General features: G+C 43.8%; 2 protein-coding genes across 2 annotated transcripts; both read right to left on the reverse strand.

Moving 5' to 3' along the window:
- Window positions 1-1,413: 1,413 nt before the first annotated feature.
- slc50a1 (solute carrier family 50 member 1) lies at window positions 1,414-5,880 on the reverse strand. Its single transcript, XM_068759942.1, has 6 exons — window positions 5,689-5,880; window positions 5,409-5,486; window positions 5,179-5,302; window positions 4,930-5,091; window positions 2,433-2,552; window positions 1,414-2,347 (listed from the first exon to the last, which is right to left on the reverse strand). The coding sequence occupies exons 1-6, from the start codon at window positions 5,754-5,756 to the stop codon at window positions 2,240-2,242; spliced, it is 660 nt and encodes a 219-aa protein (XP_068616043.1). The 5' UTR covers window positions 5,757-5,880; the 3' UTR covers window positions 1,414-2,239.
- Window positions 5,881-7,457: 1,577 nt separating this feature from the next.
- efna1b (ephrin-A1b) lies at window positions 7,458-16,822 on the reverse strand. Its single transcript, XM_068756971.1, has 4 exons — window positions 16,595-16,822; window positions 9,036-9,331; window positions 8,764-8,946; window positions 7,458-8,646 (listed from the first exon to the last, which is right to left on the reverse strand). The coding sequence occupies exons 1-4, from the start codon at window positions 16,690-16,692 to the stop codon at window positions 8,525-8,527; spliced, it is 699 nt and encodes a 232-aa protein (XP_068613072.1). The 5' UTR covers window positions 16,693-16,822; the 3' UTR covers window positions 7,458-8,524.
- Window positions 16,823-22,101: the final 5,279 nt, after the last annotated feature.

Below are 22,101 nucleotides of genomic sequence, written 5' to 3' on the forward strand. Positions count from 1 at the left end.
AAGCCTTCAGCATGGCGAAACGTTGAAATATAGAAGGCGTGGCCAGACAGACGTGATTAGAGAAGGAGTAAAGGGAAAGACGCACATTCCTTCTTTGGCTCTTGTTCTCGTCAAAACAACAGGTGGGACAGGTGTACTTTTACTGATGGTAGAAAGCGCACACGCTGCCGATTGCCGTCCCAGTGCGTATGCTGCGTGTGTGTGTTTATACGCTGAGTGTGCACGCTGTCTGGCTGCAGATTGCATGTTAGCGGAGTGTGTAATTACTGGTGAAACAAAAACCCCCGTGGATCAGAATTTGCCCCGTAATCACAAAAATAGACATCTGAATGCACATATGGTGTTTCTGTGTGTGTGTGCGTGCATGTGACTGCCTGCAACAACATGCATGCAGTGTGTATTTGCCATATGTCTTAAAGAATGTGTGTAAAAGCAGACGTCAGCTTGTGTGTGCTGCTTAAGAGAGTCTCTACTACAGGAAACAGAGGGATCCTGTTTGTGCTTTGTTTTCATTGTTCAGCTGATTTCTCCTCTACACACACACACACACACACACACACTCACTGTCGCTTGTTGGCTACGGAGCTTAACACGTTGTCTCTTCACAATAAAGCGGTTTGTGATGAGGGGCGTGTCCAGCCTGCGTGACTCCATGCATCGTCCCTGTGACCTCACTAAAGTCTCGTTTCTTTCCATTAGAGAAACGGACAACACCCAGCACTCTCCTCTCTTCCCCGGGACTCATCACTTACAGGTTTTTGGTAAATGCCGATCTTTGACCTTCCCAAAGGCGGCCTTCACAAGCCCTGCTTCATCCTGTATCTGTGTCTGGGCTGTTTAACACAGTGTTGACCTGATGAGTCTGCATCACTCGTCAGCTCCAGCTACCTTTCCTCACACTACAAATTCAAGGACAGGACGTGTGGAACCAAACGCTGCTTTTCCTCCTCATCCGTCGCTACAGTCGACAGCGTCAAACCAACACTCAATTCCAGTACAGTATGGTGTTGTGTCTGTGGTCACTGTCAGTGGCAGGCTCTTTGAGCTCAGGAAGAGCGGCCAGTGTGGCGTCCAAACACACACACGGGATGAGAACCACTGCTGTGTCCTTTCCCACCACTCGCCGCTCTGTATCAACATAGTCGCACAAACAAGCTCGTTCACACCGCCGCACCATCAAACAAAGCTTTTGTCCTCTCTTGCACAGCCATTCCGATCACAAGCTTATCTCAAAGCATCGGCAAAACCTTCAAACTGCAACACAAACTGAGGATCAAGTGCAGCATCGTCTCTAAATAAAATCATTCATGTTTAAAATTAATAAGAGTATAAAGTCAGCAGCAGCTCGCAGCTGTTTCCTTTACTAAGACTCGATGACCCGGCGCTATCAGCCAACAAAAAACAGCATCCTCGTAAATATAACCAAAGATTTATTTGCTTTTTCAGCCCATATACAAGTTATAAAACCAATAATAATATAGTTAGCCCCATCTTTTAGTTAAAATTTAAACCAATGTACACATTTTGTCATAAAATATCACAAAACCGTTATGAACATGTGTAACTTTCCACCAATCGTACAGGTGCTACAGAGGAATTAGCACAAAGATAAATCCCTACTGCCTTTTCTCAGCAGACACGAGTGAAAATATAATTTTTTTACTGGCTTAACCAGGAACCACGGAAACCACACATTAAGATAATAATATAGCATCCAGGAAATAACACCACAGTATCTTTGGTTGGCGTGAGGCGAGGAAGATAGTCCTCCTGACACATTTGTCGATCAAATACCATCAATAGTTAAAGGCAAACACAACATAACAGGAGCGACTCGAAGGAGAAGAGACACACGTCACCTGTTTTACAACTGCACTGAAAAAATTAAACCCAAAGACGTGATTATTTTCCCACTTAAAGGTGCAGAGTGTAGGATTTTATGGGCAGAGGTGTTTAAGCATCCAAAACGTACAATCTTATTTAATTTTAGCTATTTTACGTCGACAGTGGACCTTTTTGCATGGATTTCTACAGTTGTTGTTTTCAGCATATGATATATATACGGTACCTCCTCAAAACCCTTAAGTCAAGTTGAAGAGAAATTCCTTCAATTCATTAGCGGATGCCCAATGCGTTTGTTCTCCTGTATGCAACTCTGTCTCCCTGTGTGATTAAAAGTACAAGATGAAGGAGGCAGGAGCTTTCCTGCAGGCCTCCATGGAGTCATCCTCTTTTTTTATCATGTACGCAAAGGGTCATAGCGAGGTGAGCCGATAGCGACAGGTGAAAACTTCCAAAACAGATAAAACCTGACGAGGCTGGTGAAAATCCCCGGTGTGTTCGGAACCTTGAATAAATACAAACAAGAAGCAGAGAATTCAGAAGGCATTAATGACTTTAAGAACTAATGTTGAATGCTGTGTGATCCCTACCACAATATAGTAGTTATTTATCTGGTGCCCGTACAGGACCCAGGAAGTGGATGTGAGCAGAGTGGCAACGGTCAGAGGGAAGGACAAACACTGCACATTACGACTCCGGACTATTTCTACCTGAAAAAGGAAAGGAAGCAGAAAATCAGTTAACAAAAATAAATAAAACTCGAGGTGACCCTGCAATCGTAAATGTGAAAGCTAGCTACGCGGCCTTCTCATTAGTTAACACAATTAAACAGTTATGAGTAAATATTTTCTTTCTATAACTTCTCAATGCCTTTGTACACTAGTTGTAATTTAGATTCAAGTCGGTCCATAACCTCGTGATCTCATGGTTATGCCGACTTTCTGGACATGCCATCACCTCATTTTGTCCAATACAACTTTGTGTATTAAAGTTCTAATTTATTCATCCTTGATTCTGACAAGAAATCTGTGATAAAAACTGAAGAAAATCCTCCAAGTTTAAACTTTAATATCACCGGTTCCACTTTATTTAAGGGTGAAACAGATGGTGTGAAGTTTGGAAGGCCCAACTTGAAGTCAGGCTGTAAACAGTGATGGTTATTAACAGTTATTCACTGGACAAACTTCTCTTTATATTCTTCAACACAAGATCGACTTATCTGGGTTTTTGGTTAAAACCTCAAAACAGTCCGACTGCTTTCAGATATTTTGTGTGTCTTTTGAGAACAATGCTGAGATGTGCCAAACAATGAACTCATTTAATCTGCCATCTGAACGGTGACTGTGGCTAAGAGCACAAGGCACAAACAGTCAGACTGAGAATAACAGGAAGACACAGATATGAGTAAGAATGGCAGGAAACAGACTGGGAGTTATTTGGCACCGTGGGGGCAGATGAAGGGAAGGGACCAAACAGGATAGCAGGCAGAGAAGCGACAAAAAGACTGAAAGAGACAAAGGGAATTAGTCCAGGGGACCCAGAGCTGCACATGCAGAGTTGACTGGGTTGAACAAATAGAAGCTACTTCCTACCTGAACAAAACTTCAGAGGCACGTGGTCAGAGAAGAAGGCTGCATACAATTACAGTACTTTGAAAGATTCAGTTAGTATAATGAAGCTATGAGAAAAGAAACGGCATCATCAGTGCACTGATGTCTAACAAACTGCAGGCTGTAAAGAGAATGCCATTTTACAGGTTACATGAATCATTAAAAAGGGAATGTGCTCCATTATCATTATTTCTACGGATCTGTTGTATATCTCGTATTTTAATTTTTGCACGAGTACTTCATCTTTCAGATGTCACTAAGCACCCTGTTTAGAAATGCGAGCCGTCATTTGACTGTTTTTATCCATCTTATAATTGACATATAATGAACATTGGTGCAACAGAGGATTTAATTAATCATATAATGTCTTCTAGAGTTTTAAGATCTTTATGCGTGAAATTGATCAATAGGCATTTTTGTTGCGACTGAAGACTCAAAAAGACAGAAATGCTAATATTAACATGCTCAACTGAATAGATTCTAAAAAGATGAATACATCACCAAGTTTGTTTTTCGCCTCCTTCAGCCTGTGCACCTCCCAAGTGATTCAATAAATGGAAGAGAGTAACAGTTGCGTTATTCTAAGATAAGGATTAGATTTTAGACATTAAAAATGGCTAAGGAAAGAAAATTATTCTAGAGCAGCACAGTTGTGTTTTCTGGTTTGTTGTCGTGATCCTGCGTGAGGTGAATGAAGACAAAAAAATATATACAATGAAACACTTTAACAAACTGCGAACCTGTTATTGTGTGGAAGATATGAACGACTTAAAACCATGAAATTGTAAATAAATTAGCTGTTGCGTATGAAACGGAGTTCATAACAGCTGAAATAGATGGGAGATTTAAACGCTGGATGAATATAGGTATCATTTCACAAAGCAAAGATACCATTCAACAATTTATACAAGCTTATGATTTATGGAAATAAGATTTCGTCAGGTATCTTCATTTGAGTCTTCATCACCTTTATGACTGGGAAGAGGTCTTTCTATAAGAACCACACAGGTGGCTGAAGAAGAGTTTAACACATGAAAGGTGGTGTATGGTAACATATCTGGGACGTGCGTCTCCTAATGTTTATTTGTTTTGGGTGGATGGTGCTTCGGAGGACCGGATTATAATGTCGGCATTATTTACTGTCATCTGGACAAAAAAAACAGGCCAGACACTGGATGCCAATACTGTTAGCAGGGAAGAATAAAGTCAGTAACACGAGATGCGTGGCTGGGCTCCACCAGCCAATGAAAATGGCAAATGGCCCAAGGAAACACACTGTAAATAATAGAATGACTGACTCATTACAAAACAGGAATACTGGAAAAGCCAGCCCCATGAAGGGAGAGCTGGTTTTCCTCTATTACACAATTAAACCTACAAGTGACTATCAGACTAAAACAAACAACCCCCCCCCCATTTTAATCTCGACTTTATCTGTGCGTGTGCCGCGTCTGTCTGTAGTGCATGTGAGCTGTACCAGATTGGAGAGCGGGGACAGGTACATGCTGATGGTGAAGACGCTGCAGGTGAGGCCCAACTGGTTGACCCGAGCGTCTTCATCACTAAGAAAGACTGCAAAGTAGAGCCAACCACAGGTCAACATGGCCCCTGCTGATAAGGCCTGTGAAATCACCAGCCACTGAAACACACACAGAGATATAGTAAGAGACAGGAATGCACAGAACACATTCAAATAAACGTGTGCTAATCTACAAGCCCGGCTGACCTTTTGATGTGTGTAGTGAAGGTATGATGTGATGTACACTATCTGGAGCATAGCTCCAAACACATTGACCAAGATGAGCGTCTGATCGGTTTCCAGAATCCCAAAATACAACCAGCTCAGATTACTATGGAAACGAGGCGAGAATTAGATGTGCTGACAAGAGCAGGACAGCAGTATGACTGAACTGATCGTAGTGAGGAATGATTGCGTACTAATACTTATCCACTCACTTAAGACACGTGGTTAGAAAGGGGAGAAACTGAATATTGTCGACACTCTTTGATTCCCGCATCTTCTTCAGGTCGCTCCTGTAAAAAACACACACGCAAATAAAAGGAGTACAAGTACACAGTGCAGATACATCTGGAAATAGCCACTTGTTATCTCAGAAAGGAATTTCAAACTCCATTTGGAGCGACAAAATCAGAAACAATGACTACCCGGGAACCAGCAGTGACCGGAGCAAATGAAAAACACATTCGCTTGTGACACATTAGCAACTAAACTCACAGTCCAGTCGAGAACATCCCGAGTGTACACACGATGCAGGACCATGATAGAAGCTCCAAAAAATCCATCAAACCGAGGAGGAAAATACTAGAGCGCTAACTAGCTGTGTATCTTAAACAAAATGTCCGTTTTCAATCACAGGTGATCCAACTTAATTACATTCCCGACCGCATTTATACACGATAATGTTTTCTTTACTCCTCGCTTCCGTGTTTGCAACGAGTTGGCACAGCATTTCTCTAATCTGATTGGCTATTGGAGAGAACGGGCAGGGTAAATCTGGTCCAATGGGGTGCTGAAACGATCGACGTTCCCGTCCTGCGTCATCACGCAGCTGCTAAATATTTCCCAGAATCAAAGGTGATATTTTGACCTGCAGATACGTATTCTTAAAATAAATCAATTGGTATTTATATTTGATTATTGTCTAATTTTCTGATAATTACCTCACTTTTTGATGTCTACTTGATTGTGTACACTTCAACGGATATTGCTAAGTTGATTTCTTTTTTGAATATTAAACAAATATCTTTATGGTTATTTAATGTTAAATTACTGGAGTGCCACTTAAAAACAACAAACAAAGATGTTTCTGCAATTACAGCTTTTCTTTTTTTTTTTAGCTATATTTAAATGACATTTTATCATAGCTGTGTGATACCAGCTTGAGTTGAAACATCACATGAATGCTCCCATATTTGGTGACTTCATTTAAAGGCTGTCCTGCAATAACTTATAACAAATAACCTCACACATACTGTACATGGGTGCTACATTGCAAGATTTCCAGGACTGTGTGATCATCTGCAATGAATTCGAACTATGGCGTGATTGTGGAAAATCAAACATTCAGTTTTATGTTCTGTTTTTGAATGTAAATGTTGCACGGTTTTACACGGAGCTGTGATTTTTAACAATTTTCAGTAAGCTCTGAGGTATGTGCACTACGCCCCCCCCCCCCCTCGTTCCAACGTACAGTTGGACATTTTGCTTTTCCTCCAAAGAGGACATACAGAGTAGCAAATGAATGGCATAAAAGTAGAGGCGAAAGTGACACTTTCACACTCAGTTGTCAGTTTGCTCGTGGAGCTCTCTCCCTGCCCGAGCCAGTTCTCTCACTCCTTTGCCTTCACCCTTTGGTTCTCATGTTTGGTTTTCAAACTGTGAAATCCAAGCCAGAGCAAGAAATTTCACCGGGGATGAAAGGCGGTGAGGGCAAAGAAGGGGGTTGAGAGACAGACAGAGGTTGCGAAAGACCTGAGTGTGGAAACATTGAGGTTGTTGGAGATAATTCATTGGGCTGGAGACGTCTTTCCCGAGATATCATCATTGGTCAAACATGAAAGATGTCAGTAAGTTAGAGCAAAGGCACAACAACAGTATGATCTAAAAGGAAATTAGGATGTGGTGTGAAGCCAAAGCTGAATAATTTGGAAATTATAGGCAATTTCTATGTAGTAATATTCTCTTGGCAGTGGTGAACCTCACCCTGTCCTGCACTGCCTTGTGAAAAAGCCCCTTTCATATCCAATCAAGGTTTTATCACCTGTTACTGATTAACATGGTTTAGCATTACACGACTTCACCTACCTTTTGTTCCTGGGTCCTGTGTGGGCAGAATAATGAAGTGGATGAGGTCTAATTTGAAATAGTCTTAGCAATCTTTACATGTTTTATCCATTAAGGGATTAAGTATTTGTAAAATCCTTCAACGTACAATATTCAGTTTCATCAGACTGATAAAAAGCAGACATAGATTTTTATTACATCAATATTTTTATTTTCATACAGCTTTTTCACATCTTAAAACAGTTTCTTATATTTGTTTTTTTTTAAATATATACAAATGTACAGAAACATTTACAAAAAAAATGACAAGCATGACAAAAACAAGTGTAAATGTAATCTGGGAAATCCCTTCAGTTTGAGGTTCGAAAATGTGCAATTTAAATCACATCGGCAACATTAGCCAGTGTACCACAACAATGACAAGACGGAAGAGGTGAGATATTAAATATAAGTACTGAAAAAGCTCAAGAGCCTAAAACCACTGGCAATCTATTGTTGATCAGTGTGTCTCAACCACACATGAACATTTAATTGCAACTACGGCCAATGTTTCAGAAATTAAAATACAGCATACAGTTCTGGGTCAGTTGTTTCTTAGTGCTGTCTTATTATTAGAATGTGTGATGTCAGATACTTTCTGTGGTGTCTGTCAAATACATTGTGTAAGCTTTTGCATCACTGTGAATGTGACACATTGACACCGGAAGAAATAGAGAGCTTGAATGCTACAAAACAATAACATAACAAGAAATCCTACTCAAGGCATACTTTGGCTAAAGCCGAAATTTTCCAAGATGTCGCATCAACAGTTTCTCTAAATGTAGAGAAAGAAAAATGACGCCAACAATTAGAGTTGAGGAGAACAATATACAATTCTGTACCAACGTTATGGAAATGTGAGAACACAGGTTAATGAAGACAAGTAATCCTCTTGTCATTTTTCATTTGACGTTATTCCATTGACTATTTTGATCGATGACCTTGAAGTTCTGTCCATTGCAACTGAAAATAATGTTCATCATATATGGTCAAAAAAGAGAATTTCCATCCTCATTAAAAGCAATCAAAAAAGATCATCGAGGTCCTCTTCTTTGGAACGATCAACGTTCCACATTCAAGCAATCACACATACACACACACACACACCAATACATGCTGACATCTTATATAAAAAAGTCTCTATAAACAATCTTTATAAAAAAAAAAAAAAATCCCAGTGTTCATGGTCCCAATGACCAGCATTGGCTTAGCATTGCCTCTGTCAGCCTCATTGTAGCCAAAGAGCTAATAAGCCCGGGATCAAGGTGAGGACTAGTGGAACGGAGACCAGCTTTGCTCCTGAACTTCCGATACTCCTCTGAACATTTGGTTCCATCACAGCAGGGTCATCTGAAGAGAGAGAAGCGAGTGAGTATTAGATCACAGTAAACATGTCCAGCTGAGCTCCTCTCAGGCATCCAGCTGCTGTGACTACGCTGTGCGGTATCTTTACAGAGGAATCCTCACCTGCTGGGAGCCGGTTAGAGGGGTTGTGAACTCCTCCAGGAAACATCAGTTTTCCTCCGTCCGTGCCTTTTCCTGTTTTATCTGCCTTAGATTTGTCCACGTGGTTTTTCTCAGAACCTTTAAGCCCGACAACATCCACTCTGAGCCTTAAACAGTCCTGGCCATGGCGATGCATTGGACTGGCTGTGTGAACCAAAAAAAAAAAAACAGTGTTAGGAAAATCCAAAGATCACAAGTTGATCAAAAATATTGGTTTCATCATTGATACTTACAGATATAATAATAACTTTCTCCTTGTCTGAACTCCTTTCCCAGGGTGAAGGGAGTAAAACGCTGGAATTTCTCAGAGAATTTCTCCGCGGCGTGGAGAGCGAACGGACGCGAGCACTCCCACCGGAGCTGGTCGAAGGAGTGAGGTTTGCACACGTCATAGTCCTCCCTCTCCACCATGTACAGCACGTAGCGCTCAGCTGCATGCAGTGACACCTCGTCGTGGGTATAGTGTGGGCAGATGATGTCCAGATAGTCATTGATGCTCACCTCTACTGTGTACTCATCCCACAAGAAGCTGCAGGAAGACAAGAAGAAGGAGGACGTTACAAACATCCAACATGTATAACTTTTTATTTTGCATTATTAATAACGATGTGAATGACAGGCAGATGCTGCCCCGACACACCCTGACACAAATCTACAACTACTGTACTTTTGGCTTGTCCCGTCAGCGGTCGCCACAGTAAACCAGCCTTCTCCACTTCACCCTGTCCTTTGCATCGTCCTCCCCAACACCAGCCACTCTCATGTCCTCCCTCACTACGTCCATGTATCTTCTCCTGGGTCGACCTCTAGCCCTGTTCCCTGGCAGTTCCATCCTCAGCATCCTTCTAACGATATAGTCCCTGTCTCTCCTCTGGACATGTCCAAACCATCAAAGTCTGTCCTCTCTGACCTTGTCTCCAAGACGTCTAACCTTCACTGTCCATCTTATTGCCTGATTTCTAACTTCTCACACAACACAAATGATTAAGAATAATCGTGCACGTTGTTCATACACAGACACACACAGCGACAACAAATGAAAATACCTACTCACAGGGATAACACACAGCCAGTACAGCCAGGCATATGAGCGGGTTTGTGTCAATGTGCTACAGTGTACTTGTACAAACCTGTCAGTTTGACAGAAATAGAAAGAATCTGATAGACCAGAAGAAAACACACACAAAAAATCTCACAAGGAACTACCTCCTTCAACACACACACGCACGCACACACACACCTTCCTTCATTTTGCTTTCAGCGGAGATTCACTTTTCACCGGCTCACAAGAGGGTGAGATTTTAAGTGACAGCTCAAACCCAATCTCCTCTCACCGTCTCTGTTCATCTCCGTCAATGCAATCCACTCCTTCTATTGGATCTCACTCTCTAATCTTTTTTTCTGCTTCTGGATGTTTGTCTATTTGTATTGAAGGTCCTCTCACTTATTTCCCATCTCTATCTCCAGTTTGACTCAATTTCTCTCCAATTTCATCAAAGACGGAGACAGAGTGGGTGGAGACAGACAGGCTGCCGCTCTCTTTCGCTCTTTTCATCTTTACCCTTCATTTAGTTTTATGGCTCTTTTTAAGCCTCCTTCCTGGCTCCTCTTTGCTCTCTTCCCATTCGTGTTTCCCCTCTGGTGTATGCTGAAAAAGTCTGGCTGAGCCTGTAACATCCCCAACGGAAGATTTGTGCCGATTAAAACTGAGTTGAATTCAATTGAATAAAAATTTTAATCTTAAAGTCAAAATTACTTCTGTGTTAAAAAAAAAAGGTAACCTGCTGTTCCAGTTTCAGCCTTTCAGCCAAAGCAAATGTGATGCAAAAGTGAAGCCGTGCAACAGCGTAACATGTGATGCACAGCTAGTTGGCGTGTTGCAACCTTTGAGAGAGAGAGAGAGAGAGAGCTAGTTAGGATAAACAGAGGGACGTTTGCGTGTTACTCTGATTACATCCTCGGGGTGACAGGCTCCAATTCTCACATGAAATCTGTGCTTAAGCTGAATGAACGCCTGCGTGTCAGACGTTGCAGGGAGTGAAAGTGACCGGAAAGCAGTTCCTGTGAGTCTGCCATTGTTAATGTGTGTGTGTAAGTGTGTGTGTGCCCCAGCATCAAAGCATGGGATGTGGTGGCTCTGAACCCCCTCCTGTTGTTGTGGCTCCTGTTTGGACCCACTGGCCAAGTTGCAGACACACTGGCTCCAAATGTCGGTCTGTAACTCCTCCCCCTCTGTGTGTGCGTGTGTGTGTGTGTGTGTGTGTGTGTGTTATCAGTTAGTGCAAACCTGCCTGTCAAAACACGCTTTGTACGTTGAATACAGCTCTATACTTATTATCCAGGGCTAACAGGATGATCACCTCACAGAACTTGCAATCAGAAAAAGGTTCTTTGTCTGCAGGTGTGCACGCCTTCGATGTCGTGCGTTTTGCAAGGACAAGTGATTAAACGAAAGAATAAAGAGTCACGGCTTGTAGCAGACTAATTGGATAAGTCATCTCTATTCTAATCTTGCTCCTCTTTGCTCTGCTTTCTTTGCATCCGAGCAGTAATAACCGAGTTGCAGAAAAGAAGACACGCAGCGATCTCGGGCTGATCCCTCTGAAGTGGAAACACGGTTTTTAATTTGTCTGGGATACAATTCCCTTTCCACAACGTGTTCTTGTTTGTAGCCTGTCAAAAGCAAACAAAAACAGATTCTGTTGCCGATTTCATCCACAGCACATGCTTTTAAGAAAGTTCACCCTTTATCCGTCTCACATCCTCACCCCCGTCCTCTGGTATGGCTAATTAAAAGCTGTTAAGGGTCTGGGGCCAGCGTGTTCTTTACAAAATGAGGGGAGGTGGAATGAATGGGGTGTAATTATACCCCTTCCCTCCCTAAACCAGAAAGCCTGAGGGCCACGGGGCCCCCGTCAACCTCTGTGCCTTACCTCCCGCGGAGCCTTCGCTACCCTGACTGGAGAGGGAGTGCATTATATATGTGCTTATGTGACATTGAGTGTCTCTGTGGTTTCCTAGTTCAATATGAACTGTCCAAAATGTCTTTTTGAGACTGCAAGTGAAGGAACTATAGGAAATCTCTGCAGCACAAAAACCGTGTCGTTCTCCGATCCATCCTCAACTTTTTAAACTATTTTATTTATCGAGCTAATAAAACTTTATTGTCTTGAAAATGTCTTTGCACATTGTGTGGAGCAGTTGTGGTAAGTCCATCTCCCCGTGTCCTCTAACACCGGACTGAAGGTTCAGGGGGGGATTGACGGTCGCACTAAATGTGCCTTATGTGTTGTTTCAGACTTACTTTGCACACAGCTTCATCTTCCTGTGCATCGCTGTCTACTTGTGTGTGTGTGTTTGTGCATGTTTTCGTGGAGGAGGCATCCTCTGAAGATCCTCGTTCTCGTGCCTCAGGCTGGGCACGTCTGAAGCCTCTTGTGTGTTTCCCTTCCTGCAACTGAGATGTGGGCAAACAGCAAAGGTTGAAGGTGGCTGTGGTCTTTCTTTCTTCCTCTCTGCAGCAGGAAGGTCACTTCTCACTTTGGAGCTGATCTAGTGTTTGCGTCAGCGTTGCGTGCGTGTTATGAGGGCATAAAATGGTAAACTAGTCCTCGTTCAGACTTTGAAGAGATGCCATTGTCCTTGCGCTGCATCAGATTTCCACTCTCACCATCACACACTTTTACTTTAGAGGTGTACATTTAATACCCTATTAATTTGCTGCGGTGTGGCAGATTCACACCTCCGTTCACACAGCCAGAGAAGCTGTCAGTGGTTCTAATGAGTTTAGCTGCTCACTGGTGGGGCACTCCATTATAGCCAATCTAATACACGCCCAAAGGTCTTTCCATATTAGCGTCAGTCTTCCCTTCATCTCATTATCTTACAATAAGAAGCCCAATGAGAATTTCTCAACTCTCATGCACCAATACATTCATCTCTCTCCACTTGGATTAGAAATCCGCCTCAAACTCATTAGTTACCCCTTTTTGCAATCCCCTCTGTGCTTGCATTTGCATTCATTACACAGTTAAGACAGTGAGAGTTCCTTTGCGAGATCGGAACTGGCCAACACTGCAGTCTCATTTCACTCCAAACCTCTCCCCTCCCTTCATCCATCATCCTTCTCCTTCTTCTCCCTCTGTTTGCCTCTCCTTTCTTCTACAAAATCAGCCCATCCCCCTTTCTGTCCTGTCTCTTAACACCGACATAATACACCAACGCTCTTCATCCAGGCTAATTTCTCAACACAAACCCGGTTCATCCTTCTCTCACCCTGAACCCTCTGCCCCCAAAATCTTTTCACCCAGTCGCACCCTTTGTGTCGCTTCCCATTCTATGAATAGGAAGGCCAAATGGTATCATGCTTGATTTAATGTGTTGGGGGGGAGGGGGGGGGGGGGCGTCACAGAGACTTTATCTGCATGCCTGTGCCTCTCTTGGGATGGGGAACAAATTCAGTGAATTGTGTGAATTGACATTAAATATTCTGCTTTTCTTACTGGAAACAAAACTGCTTTTGATTAATGCAAAGTAAAAAATCAAATCTGTGATCAGAAGTCTTGTTTCTGTGTCAAATTCAGCCCATTAGAGGGCGACCTTGAGCTATGAGGAAACAGCGATGCCAAAGTATGTGTGAAGCGCTATGAATGAGCAGCGTCCACCTACACACGCTTGAACGTTTGCCCACACATACTACGATAACACACGGGAAAAACAAGTCTTTTCCGTGTTAGCAGAGCCAGGGCTGAGAGGTGCACTGCTCTAATGTGGTGGAAAACTACTGGGGCAAAACAACAGAGGATGGTCTGTGAAAAATAGGGGGGGGGGGGGGGGGGGTTGATTCAGGGAGGGAGGGGAGGAAGTCTGGACCACAGATAAGGAAGCAAGAGGAAGAGCAAATAAAAAAAAAACAGAGGTACATAGATACTACTCTGATGCTGGGAAGGAGGATGTCTACAAACCTACGTAGATAGATAGATAGATATAGACAAGTTTATAAAGTGTATGTAGTTCAACTACACCTCTATGACACTCTGATGTGTGACTTTACATGCACATACGTGCGCTAGGTAAGAGGAGTATGATGTCTGCAGGGAACAGACAAAGCAAGATAAATGGACGTCCTGCTGGGCTTGGAATTCATTCTTCTGATGCTACAGGTTTATTATATAGTATATATAATAACAGTTACACAATAACCTACATACTCACATACACACACAGAGACTATAGAGGACATGGCAGAATGAAGCGGCTACTTCACAGGATGACAGACGTATATTTATATAGATATACATGTCTATGGGTCAGATGGACAGATTATCAGCCATTTGTGTGTGTGTGTGTGTGTGTGTAAGAGAGAGAGAGAGTTCTAATTCTGATGGGATTACAGACTGACATCCAGACAGAACACAGGCTGGGGAGGGGAAAATAATTGGTGTAAAGAGAGATGCCAAATGAAAGGATGGGCGAGGTGAGGCAGGTGATGGTGACATCACACCAATTCACCCCAAACTCACCCTCCGGGCCACTTACGCGTGTCAAAGCAGGCCCAGCAACAAAGGCAGACAGCCAGATATATTTAAATAGATAAACTTAATATCACACAACACCAAACTCCTCCTGGAGATGTTATCACTGATCGTTGGAGAATGGCAAATAAACCCAGGCTGGCCTGGATGGATGACAGCAGTCCAATCACACAAAGATAGCGGAGTTAAAGGCGGCCGCCGCTTTAATAGCCTCAACATCTGGGCAGTAAACAGACCGTGAATTTACTCACATTTGTAAGCAAGCAGAGACAGAGAGACCAGTCTGGGAGGACGGCCAGCTGTTAAAGAGAATGAGGAGTGAGGATGGAGAGGGGAACAGACAGGTACGTAACACACACACGCACACACACGCACGCACACACACACACACACGCACACACACAGCTGACAGAGTTCAGTATAGTAACAGCAGGGTGGATTGTTGGCTGTAGCTAATATTTGTTTCCTGGTAAGGTGAAAGGACATTCCTTATTTCACTCTGACGAAGACACAAACAATCATCTCAGTTGGCTATAAAAACAAAATCACCTCTGGCGAAAAATCTGGCAAAGGGCAGGACAAGTTCATAGTCTCTCTCTCTCTCGCTCTCTCTTATAAACACAAGCACATACACACATGCAGAGACACGCAGCGTAAAAACAAGACCCAACCAGACTGAGAAAAACAAGCCTTTCCACCTGTCATAAAGGAAAACACACGCTCAACAAGATGTGAAGCCGTAACCGCTAAATCCTACTCGAACCCGGTTCCACAGCTCACACGGAGAACAACACGCGTGCACGCTTCAGGAAGAAGCGCCCATTGTCCTCCACCCAAGACAAATCACTGCTGCTCACAATCAGAACAGGAATCAGGGGAGAGGAGTGATGGAGAGTCGACTGTTAAATGTGAGTGGAGGTAGAGGTCTGATAATTACGGTTTCATTTGGGCTTTTCTTTTGTTGCCGTTATCTTTCTGGTGAACATTTTGAAGTTCTTCCTCCTCGCCTGTTTGTTTGACAAGGCAGAGACTGAGAGAGAGAGAGAGAGAGAGAGAGAGAGAGAGACTGTTCCTGGAACAATAATGACAAGAAGAACAGCCACATTGTTGTGATTTGTTGCTGTGAAGTGTTACATTTCTATACGTCTGACTGTTTCCTGTCTGCTATCAGACATCTATAGTCTCTCTCTCTCTCTCTCTCTCTCTCTCTGTCTCTCTCTCTCTCAGAACTAAAAGACAACGGTTTCACGCGTCTTCCTTCCGCGCCTGCAGTGACTCAGAACTCAGGTGGGTCAAACCGAGCCGCTGAGTCACACACACGCACACACACGCACGGACAAACCCATAACACAAGCCATTCGCGTCATGAGGACAGGACTTTCCGTTAAACCGTTCATCCAACTATACGAGGCCAATTGTTCTCCTGGTACGTTTATTTGTCCAGCCGTGCACTGTCACGCGTAAAAAGGGCCAATTACAGAGTCAGCGATGTAATCAAGACAACACTAAGAGGACCCGTTGGCTTCTGTTTTAGATTTTAATCGACCCTTCTCAGAGAAGCCGAGCTCTTAAAATAAAAATCATACTCTCGTCTTTCACGCATCGGGATCACTCGCTCCACGATAAGAGCTCAATAAATCGCAATACTGCAAGTCAACTTCCATCGATTCCTCTGAGTGGTCGTGTAGGGTTACATTTCTGACCTCAACACACAATAATCAGCATTCTCTCTCTCTCTCTCTCTCTCTCTCTCTCACACACACACACACACACCGAGGGATAAGGATAAGGGGAAGAGTATTCCCCAAATTTTAAAAAAAGTATGATAACACAAGCCCTGATTTAGCATCTGCATTAAACTCACTGATTTGTCCGTCTACAGATTCACACTCATTTACAGACGTTCCATTACGCACAGCGCGCACGCAGGTGCAGACCCTGCAGCCCGCGTCACCGGCCAAGTTCGTACTTGTCAGTCTATTTTCAACTATTCCGGCATGCCTCTGTCTGCGTTGCGGTTAAATATAGCGGTGAATCTGCCCATCTGCCGCTGCTGCTGCTGCTCTGCACGCCGCACGCTAGTGTTTGGGTTAAAGGTGGCGACACGTCCGACTCCAAACGTCACACGAAGCCTTAACTGGTTAAAAAAACAACACCCCACAATAAAGTAAAGCATGCATCCTTTCGACTAAAGAGAACATCCACAGAGGGAGAGCGCGCACACACACACACACACACACACGCGGATGCGCACTCACTTTGGGTTGGAACTGTTCCAGTAGACGCTGTGTCTTTCCGCGGAGGCGAACCAAGCACCGATGCTCAGCGCCAAACACACCAGACACATCAAGTCCATTGCTCCTCCGATGATTTACAGGTGATGCTTCTAAAACTGACTATTTAAATTCGCAAGTTCTCGCGCGCGTGGATTTTACGCTCCTGGTGCGTAATGGATGTGTATCTTCTGGCGCGGCCCTTTAACGCTGTCCCAACTCCTGACTGGCTGACGGAGACGCTCCTTGTCTATTTAGTCTCGGACTGGCTCAACCCCCTCGACGTGTCCATCAACCAATAGGAGTAAGGTAACCTGAAAGACACGCCCACCGTTGATACTCTTCAACTAGAACAAAAAACAAAAAAACAAACAAAAGCAAAAACAACTTTACGAGAACAGCAGCGGAGAACAAGAAGCGCAGTCAATGCATTTTTTTTGACAACATGTAATATGTAAATGCTAAAATAAAAATTGATTTGAATAAATCAGTAGATATTTATAAGATTTAAAAATGAATACAATTACTTACCTTAATATTACGTACGCCCGAACGCAGTATAATGATTCAAAAACCAGTGGTGATATACAGTAAGCACTTAATAAGTACAAGAACAAAATAATAGGACTGAGTCTATTATTATAATTAAATATGGTATTGTGCCTGTTAATGTTATTATGATTATTAATGGATTAACATGTAATCAGCATGTAAGTGGCTGGTAGTAAATTCCCTCTACTATACTTAGTGCAGCCTTAGTGTGAAAAGTATAAAATGTGCATCAATGATCTTGTTACGTTGCTTTGCACCGTTTGCTGTACTGGACGTTGTTGTGATGCTGCTTCACTGTAATGCTGCCGAACAGGTTCTTTTAATATGTCTTATTCAGGGGAAATGTACGCTGGCTGTCCCACTGGGGTGTGTTATTCGAGAACCCTCGGAAGAATCGTGCGTATGCTCTTGCACGCTGTTGTTGTCGAGGCATGCTGGTGTACTAATTATGCTCTCCCAGATAATAAGGAATTATTACTGCCTTATCAGCCAGTCTAATCTAGTGGGCTCCATCTAATCGCCTCCCCAGACAGGTGACTTTAGAAAACAACCATACAGATGGAGTGGATAAAGTCCAGACACGGTCAGTGGGATTGTGGCCCCCGGCGGGGGCTTCCCTTGGGCGTGGATGGAGTCCAGACCAGGTCAGCTGCTGTAGAGGGCCGTGGCTGCATGCAGGGACCCATGAGGGGGCATTGTGTGTGTGCGTGTTGTGTGAGTTTGTTTATGTGTATCCATATGTATAGACAGCTGACTGTCTGCCTGTCTCTAGGCTCGGCTGGGCAAGCACGCACACGTCCTGGCACTCTTACAACACCCCCCCCCCCATCACACACAAAGACTGACGGGAGATCCTGAAGGCAGTGGGGTTTAATCATGGCTGAGAGAACCTTTCCAGTTGATAGTTTATGCAAGTAAACACGTATGTCTTCTACTTTGGTCGTTGCGCTACAGCCAGTACAATCCATGGATGACTCCTAGACTGAGACGTAGATGACACACATAAGCGGCCCATCACGGTGCGCACCTGGATGCACCTGGAGGGGTACGGCCTCGGTGAATGACGGAAAAGCAGACAGAACCGGATGACTCAATAGAGAAAATCAAAGAAATGTTGGAGACGATTTAGAAAGCACAAATGTTTTAAACTGGATTAAAGATGATTGGAGGAAGAGCAGACAAAAAAAACAAAAAACAAACCTCTCAGCCGAAGGAAATAGACTTGTTTATTTCTTGTTTCTGGGTATTGCATTATCTGCAACAGGCTGTTTGACATTCTATGGAAATCCCACAGTTATGAAACTCAAACAATTACAGGGAAGAAGGCAATGAGCATGTTGAGCTATCTGTACCTGGGGGGGATGAAAAGTACAATCCCAGCCAGAATAAGTATTAACAGGGGTTAAGGATATGAGTGAGACATTCATTTTACTGTATGAATGTCAGGCTTGCTCCTGGTTTCATGCTCTTACCCCTCATCGTGTCAGCCTCGGGCAAGGATCAGGGCTTCTCACGGATCACCGTTGTAAGATTCAGAGTGATTCCCAGACAAACACGCTGGAAATATGAAGCCAGAGTTAAACAGAGAAGACAGAAGACATGAAGTGGATCTTTGGTGTCGGTTGTTAGAGATGACAGGGCTGGTGGAGTCACTGTGGGCTAGCGTTTCAGGTCAGCCGACATGAAATCCAAGCAAAAGGAATGTGCTTGCATGGGTTTTAATTGGAGTCCAAAGATGTGCAGCAGCACTCTGATCTCCGCTGCCTCTTTAGACAAAGCGTGATGTTATCCCGTTGATCACATTCTGACGCTCTTTTGTCCCAGGTTTAACATGCCATCGCTCACCGTGACCTCAACCCTCAGCTGCTGATGTGCCATTTGTGACTCTCCTCTGTGCCCTTCCTCACACCGAATGACTTAGCTGGCAGAGAAAAAGAAAGGTGATAGGGAAGATCAACATGATGACACAATGGAAAGGGTGCAAAGGGGCTTAACGGGGCTAAATCACTTAAACATGCGCTAGACTGACGGAGGTTGATCAGAGATTGCATGTCAAATAGGTTCCTTTTGTTCACGCCATCTGTGTCATTATAGCTAGCTTAGGCTTGTTAGCACTTGGCATTGCCTCATGTTGTCATGGACAGCTTGTCACCCCGCTGCCCTCTGTCCCTTTACCCCAGGCCTCCTGCGGGTCTTTGGGCCGCCGGCTCATAGCGACACACTCCGACAAGCTGCCCCTTCTCCGGCACCGCAAAGGCACGTCTCCTGGCCACAGATATTCACCCATTCATCTCCATACAGGTGGTTCCACATTCAAATGGCACACATCTGCTTAAATAGTGCACCGTGTGGAGAGTTAGTGCAGCAGGAGGGCAAAAAGGTGATCTTGCATTGAGCACCATGGTAACAGAGTTGGAGTATGTACTCTGAGCATCTTCTGCGGCTGAGCTGGTTCCAAACATACAAAGATGAAACAGGGCTGCTTGTGTCTGACAGCAGGGGGTAAAGGAGACTCGCCCCTTCCTCCTGGACAGTCTCCCTCTATTCACAACACAGGAATTATTAACTCACCCAGTCAACAGCCACACTTCACTCGACCCTGTTGTGTCTCTCGGGTACTCTCTCTCTCTCTCGCTCTCTCTCTCTCTCTCACACACACACACACCGCAGAAAGAAACTCCGGGACAATATTTAACCATGCTAGCCAGCTTGCTTCGCCTCTGCCATCATTTGTTATACAGTATCTCCTTGTCAGTGTCTCTGTCTGTTCTCGCAGCTCATCTGTTGTCTCTGCTGTCTTTCCTTCCTTCCCTTTCTTCTGTTCATCTGTTCTGTCATTTCCACAGAGCCCTCATCAGCCCCTGGCCAGAACATACTGGGTACATCTCTCTCTGATTACTTTCTCTTGTTTTTTTTTCACATGGACAAGCACTTGAGCGTCTTCCATTTACTTTCTTTTATGCTCCGTTGCCCACTTTGAGTTCTCCGTCTTCACGTGATCCAGTTGTTTGTTTTTGCTGGTTCCTACCCACATCCACCTTTTTTCCAAGTACCTTAGGCAATGCATTTGTTAGAAGAGAATCACTATCTTCCTCCATCCTCCATCCTCCCACCTTCTGTCCTCTTTCTTTCTCCCTCTCTCTCCCACCTCTCTTCGCATGCCCCAGTCCTATATTCATTAACATAGTGTTAATGATCCCAGATGGACTGACATGTACTCTATGGGGGCGAAGTGTGACTGGTTTCTTCCAAGGGTGTGCGTGGGTGGTTGTGTGTATGTGTGTGTGTGTGTGTGTGCACGTGAATGCTGGGCTGTTGCTTACTTGTGTGCATAATTTTGTGCACATATATGCATTACTTTGTCTGCACATGCCCATGTATGCAGGTACATGTGCTTGTATCAGAATGATAATTCTGAGAATACATCGGTTTTGATTTGCATCTTTTGTCTTTATTTCAGAAAGACATCAGCTGAGTTGTTCCGGCTGCAGCTGAGGATGTGTGAGGATGATGTTCATGAGCAACGCTATCTGTTTCGGAATATAAAGTGAAGCGTACTTTAACCACGAGGTCAATGAAAGTAAATTTAGACATTTAGACAGCATGAAGTAAAAAAAAAAGGACAAAAATCCACAGCTTTGCCAGAAAACCTGTAATCATCACTTTAACTCATCTGCATCCATATTGCTTCCTGGAACTAGCAACATTTCACACTTCTGGGACCAGTGTCTTATTATTCCTACTACACAGAGGACACCTGGGGACGATAAAGGACAAAAAGATTGTAGTGGTTAAAAAAAATAACAGGAAAAATACTTTAGGTTTTTCGTTTCTTCTTAGGCCTTAGAGACCATTATTATCTATCAACATGAATTTTTGGCTGCAAATGTTTTTTTTTGTTTGATTGCATAAAAATAAGCAAATTCCTCTCCATACCCTGCCCACTGTTGGGGAGTGTAAGCTGCAGCTGAGACCACTTTCTTAACCAGGGCATGTGAGCTTAAAAACCCTGAATGCCCCTAGTGTGGTGGCAGAGGCCCAGATGCCAGTGATTATGGGGTGTGTGATGAGAACCATACGCTCCACTTTGCTGGGTGTTGCCTTCTTACTTTGAGTGAAAGTTGTTCCTCTGGTCTGCTGCAGACTGACCTCTTACTGATCTCATAAATGTTTCTGTTTCACTCTGCTTTAACAAACTTCATTTGTTCCCCTCACCCACTGGACTCTTCTTGTACCAACAATAGTCAGCATGCCCACGGCCTCACAGATAGACTGTTAGATATCTTTGAGTGTGAAAACAACAATGATTGGAATGTTGTCAGGTGAAAGCTAAGGATGCTAGCGCTGCTGCACTGCGTGTAGAGTTAAAGCCCTTGGACTTAACCCATGCATTCTGCGCTTACAGCTTGTTCCTATGTGGATAGACCCGAGGGGCCGAGGTTCGGTCCCGCGGTGCAGACTCTCACTGTCACTCGCATGAACACAGACAATCTGCTGAGGTCACAACGTTACAGGTGCAAGGTCAAAGTGCACGTATGTGTGTCACGGTTAGCATTCCCTAAACGCGTCCATGCATTTCCTGGCCCCCCTCCAGATATAGTTGACTGCATGCTAGTTTCATAAATCCTGATCCACACAAAGAGCGAAACATGCCTCAAACTACTTAACCAATGCGTCGTGCTCTCTTAGTGACACTTCTTTCCCTTTCCCTGTAGTTCTTCCAGTCCTGTCACGCTATTCTCTGTGCCTCCTGTTCCGTCTCTCTGTTCTTTCTTCTTTCTCTTGCTGGCACGGTCAAACTCATTGCATAATCACATGGTCACCAAATTGTCGAGAACGTCCAGTCTTGCACTCGCCGTGTCAGGGGGCTGCTGTCCGTGTTCCTATCTTCACGGTACACACATTTTTTCTTCTTTGTCCTGCAGTCAATTTATCTAAAA

This window comes from Brachionichthys hirsutus, chromosome 3, assembly GCF_040956055.1.
Source record: "Brachionichthys hirsutus isolate HB-005 chromosome 3, CSIRO-AGI_Bhir_v1, whole genome shotgun sequence".
Classification (NCBI taxonomy): domain Eukaryota; kingdom Metazoa; phylum Chordata; class Actinopteri; order Lophiiformes; family Brachionichthyidae; genus Brachionichthys; species Brachionichthys hirsutus.

Excerpts from the sequence above, each read along its gene's own strand:
- slc50a1 (XM_068759942.1), bottom strand. The coding sequence starts at position 5,756 with ATGGATTTTTTGGAGCTTCTATCATGGTCCTGCATCGTGTGTACACTC. Across the intron at positions 5,487-5,688 it reads GGGATGTTCTCGACTGGACT|GAGCGACCTGAAGAAGATGC; the intron begins GTGAGTTTAGTT and ends TGTTTTTTACAG. Across the intron at positions 5,303-5,408 it reads TTTCTAACCACGTGTCTTAA|TAATCTGAGCTGGTTGTATT; the intron begins GTGAGTGGATAA and ends TCGTTTCCATAG.
- efna1b (XM_068756971.1), bottom strand. The coding sequence starts at position 16,692 with ATGGACTTGATGTGTCTGGTGTGTTTGGCGCTGAGCATCGGTGCTTGG. Across the intron at positions 9,332-16,594 it reads TGGAACAGTTCCAACCCAAA|CTTCTTGTGGGATGAGTACA; the intron begins GTGAGTGCGCAT and ends GTCTTCCTGCAG. Across the intron at positions 8,647-8,763 it reads CTCTAACCGGCTCCCAGCAG|ATGACCCTGCTGTGATGGAA; the intron begins GTGAGGATTCCT and ends CTCTCTCTTCAG.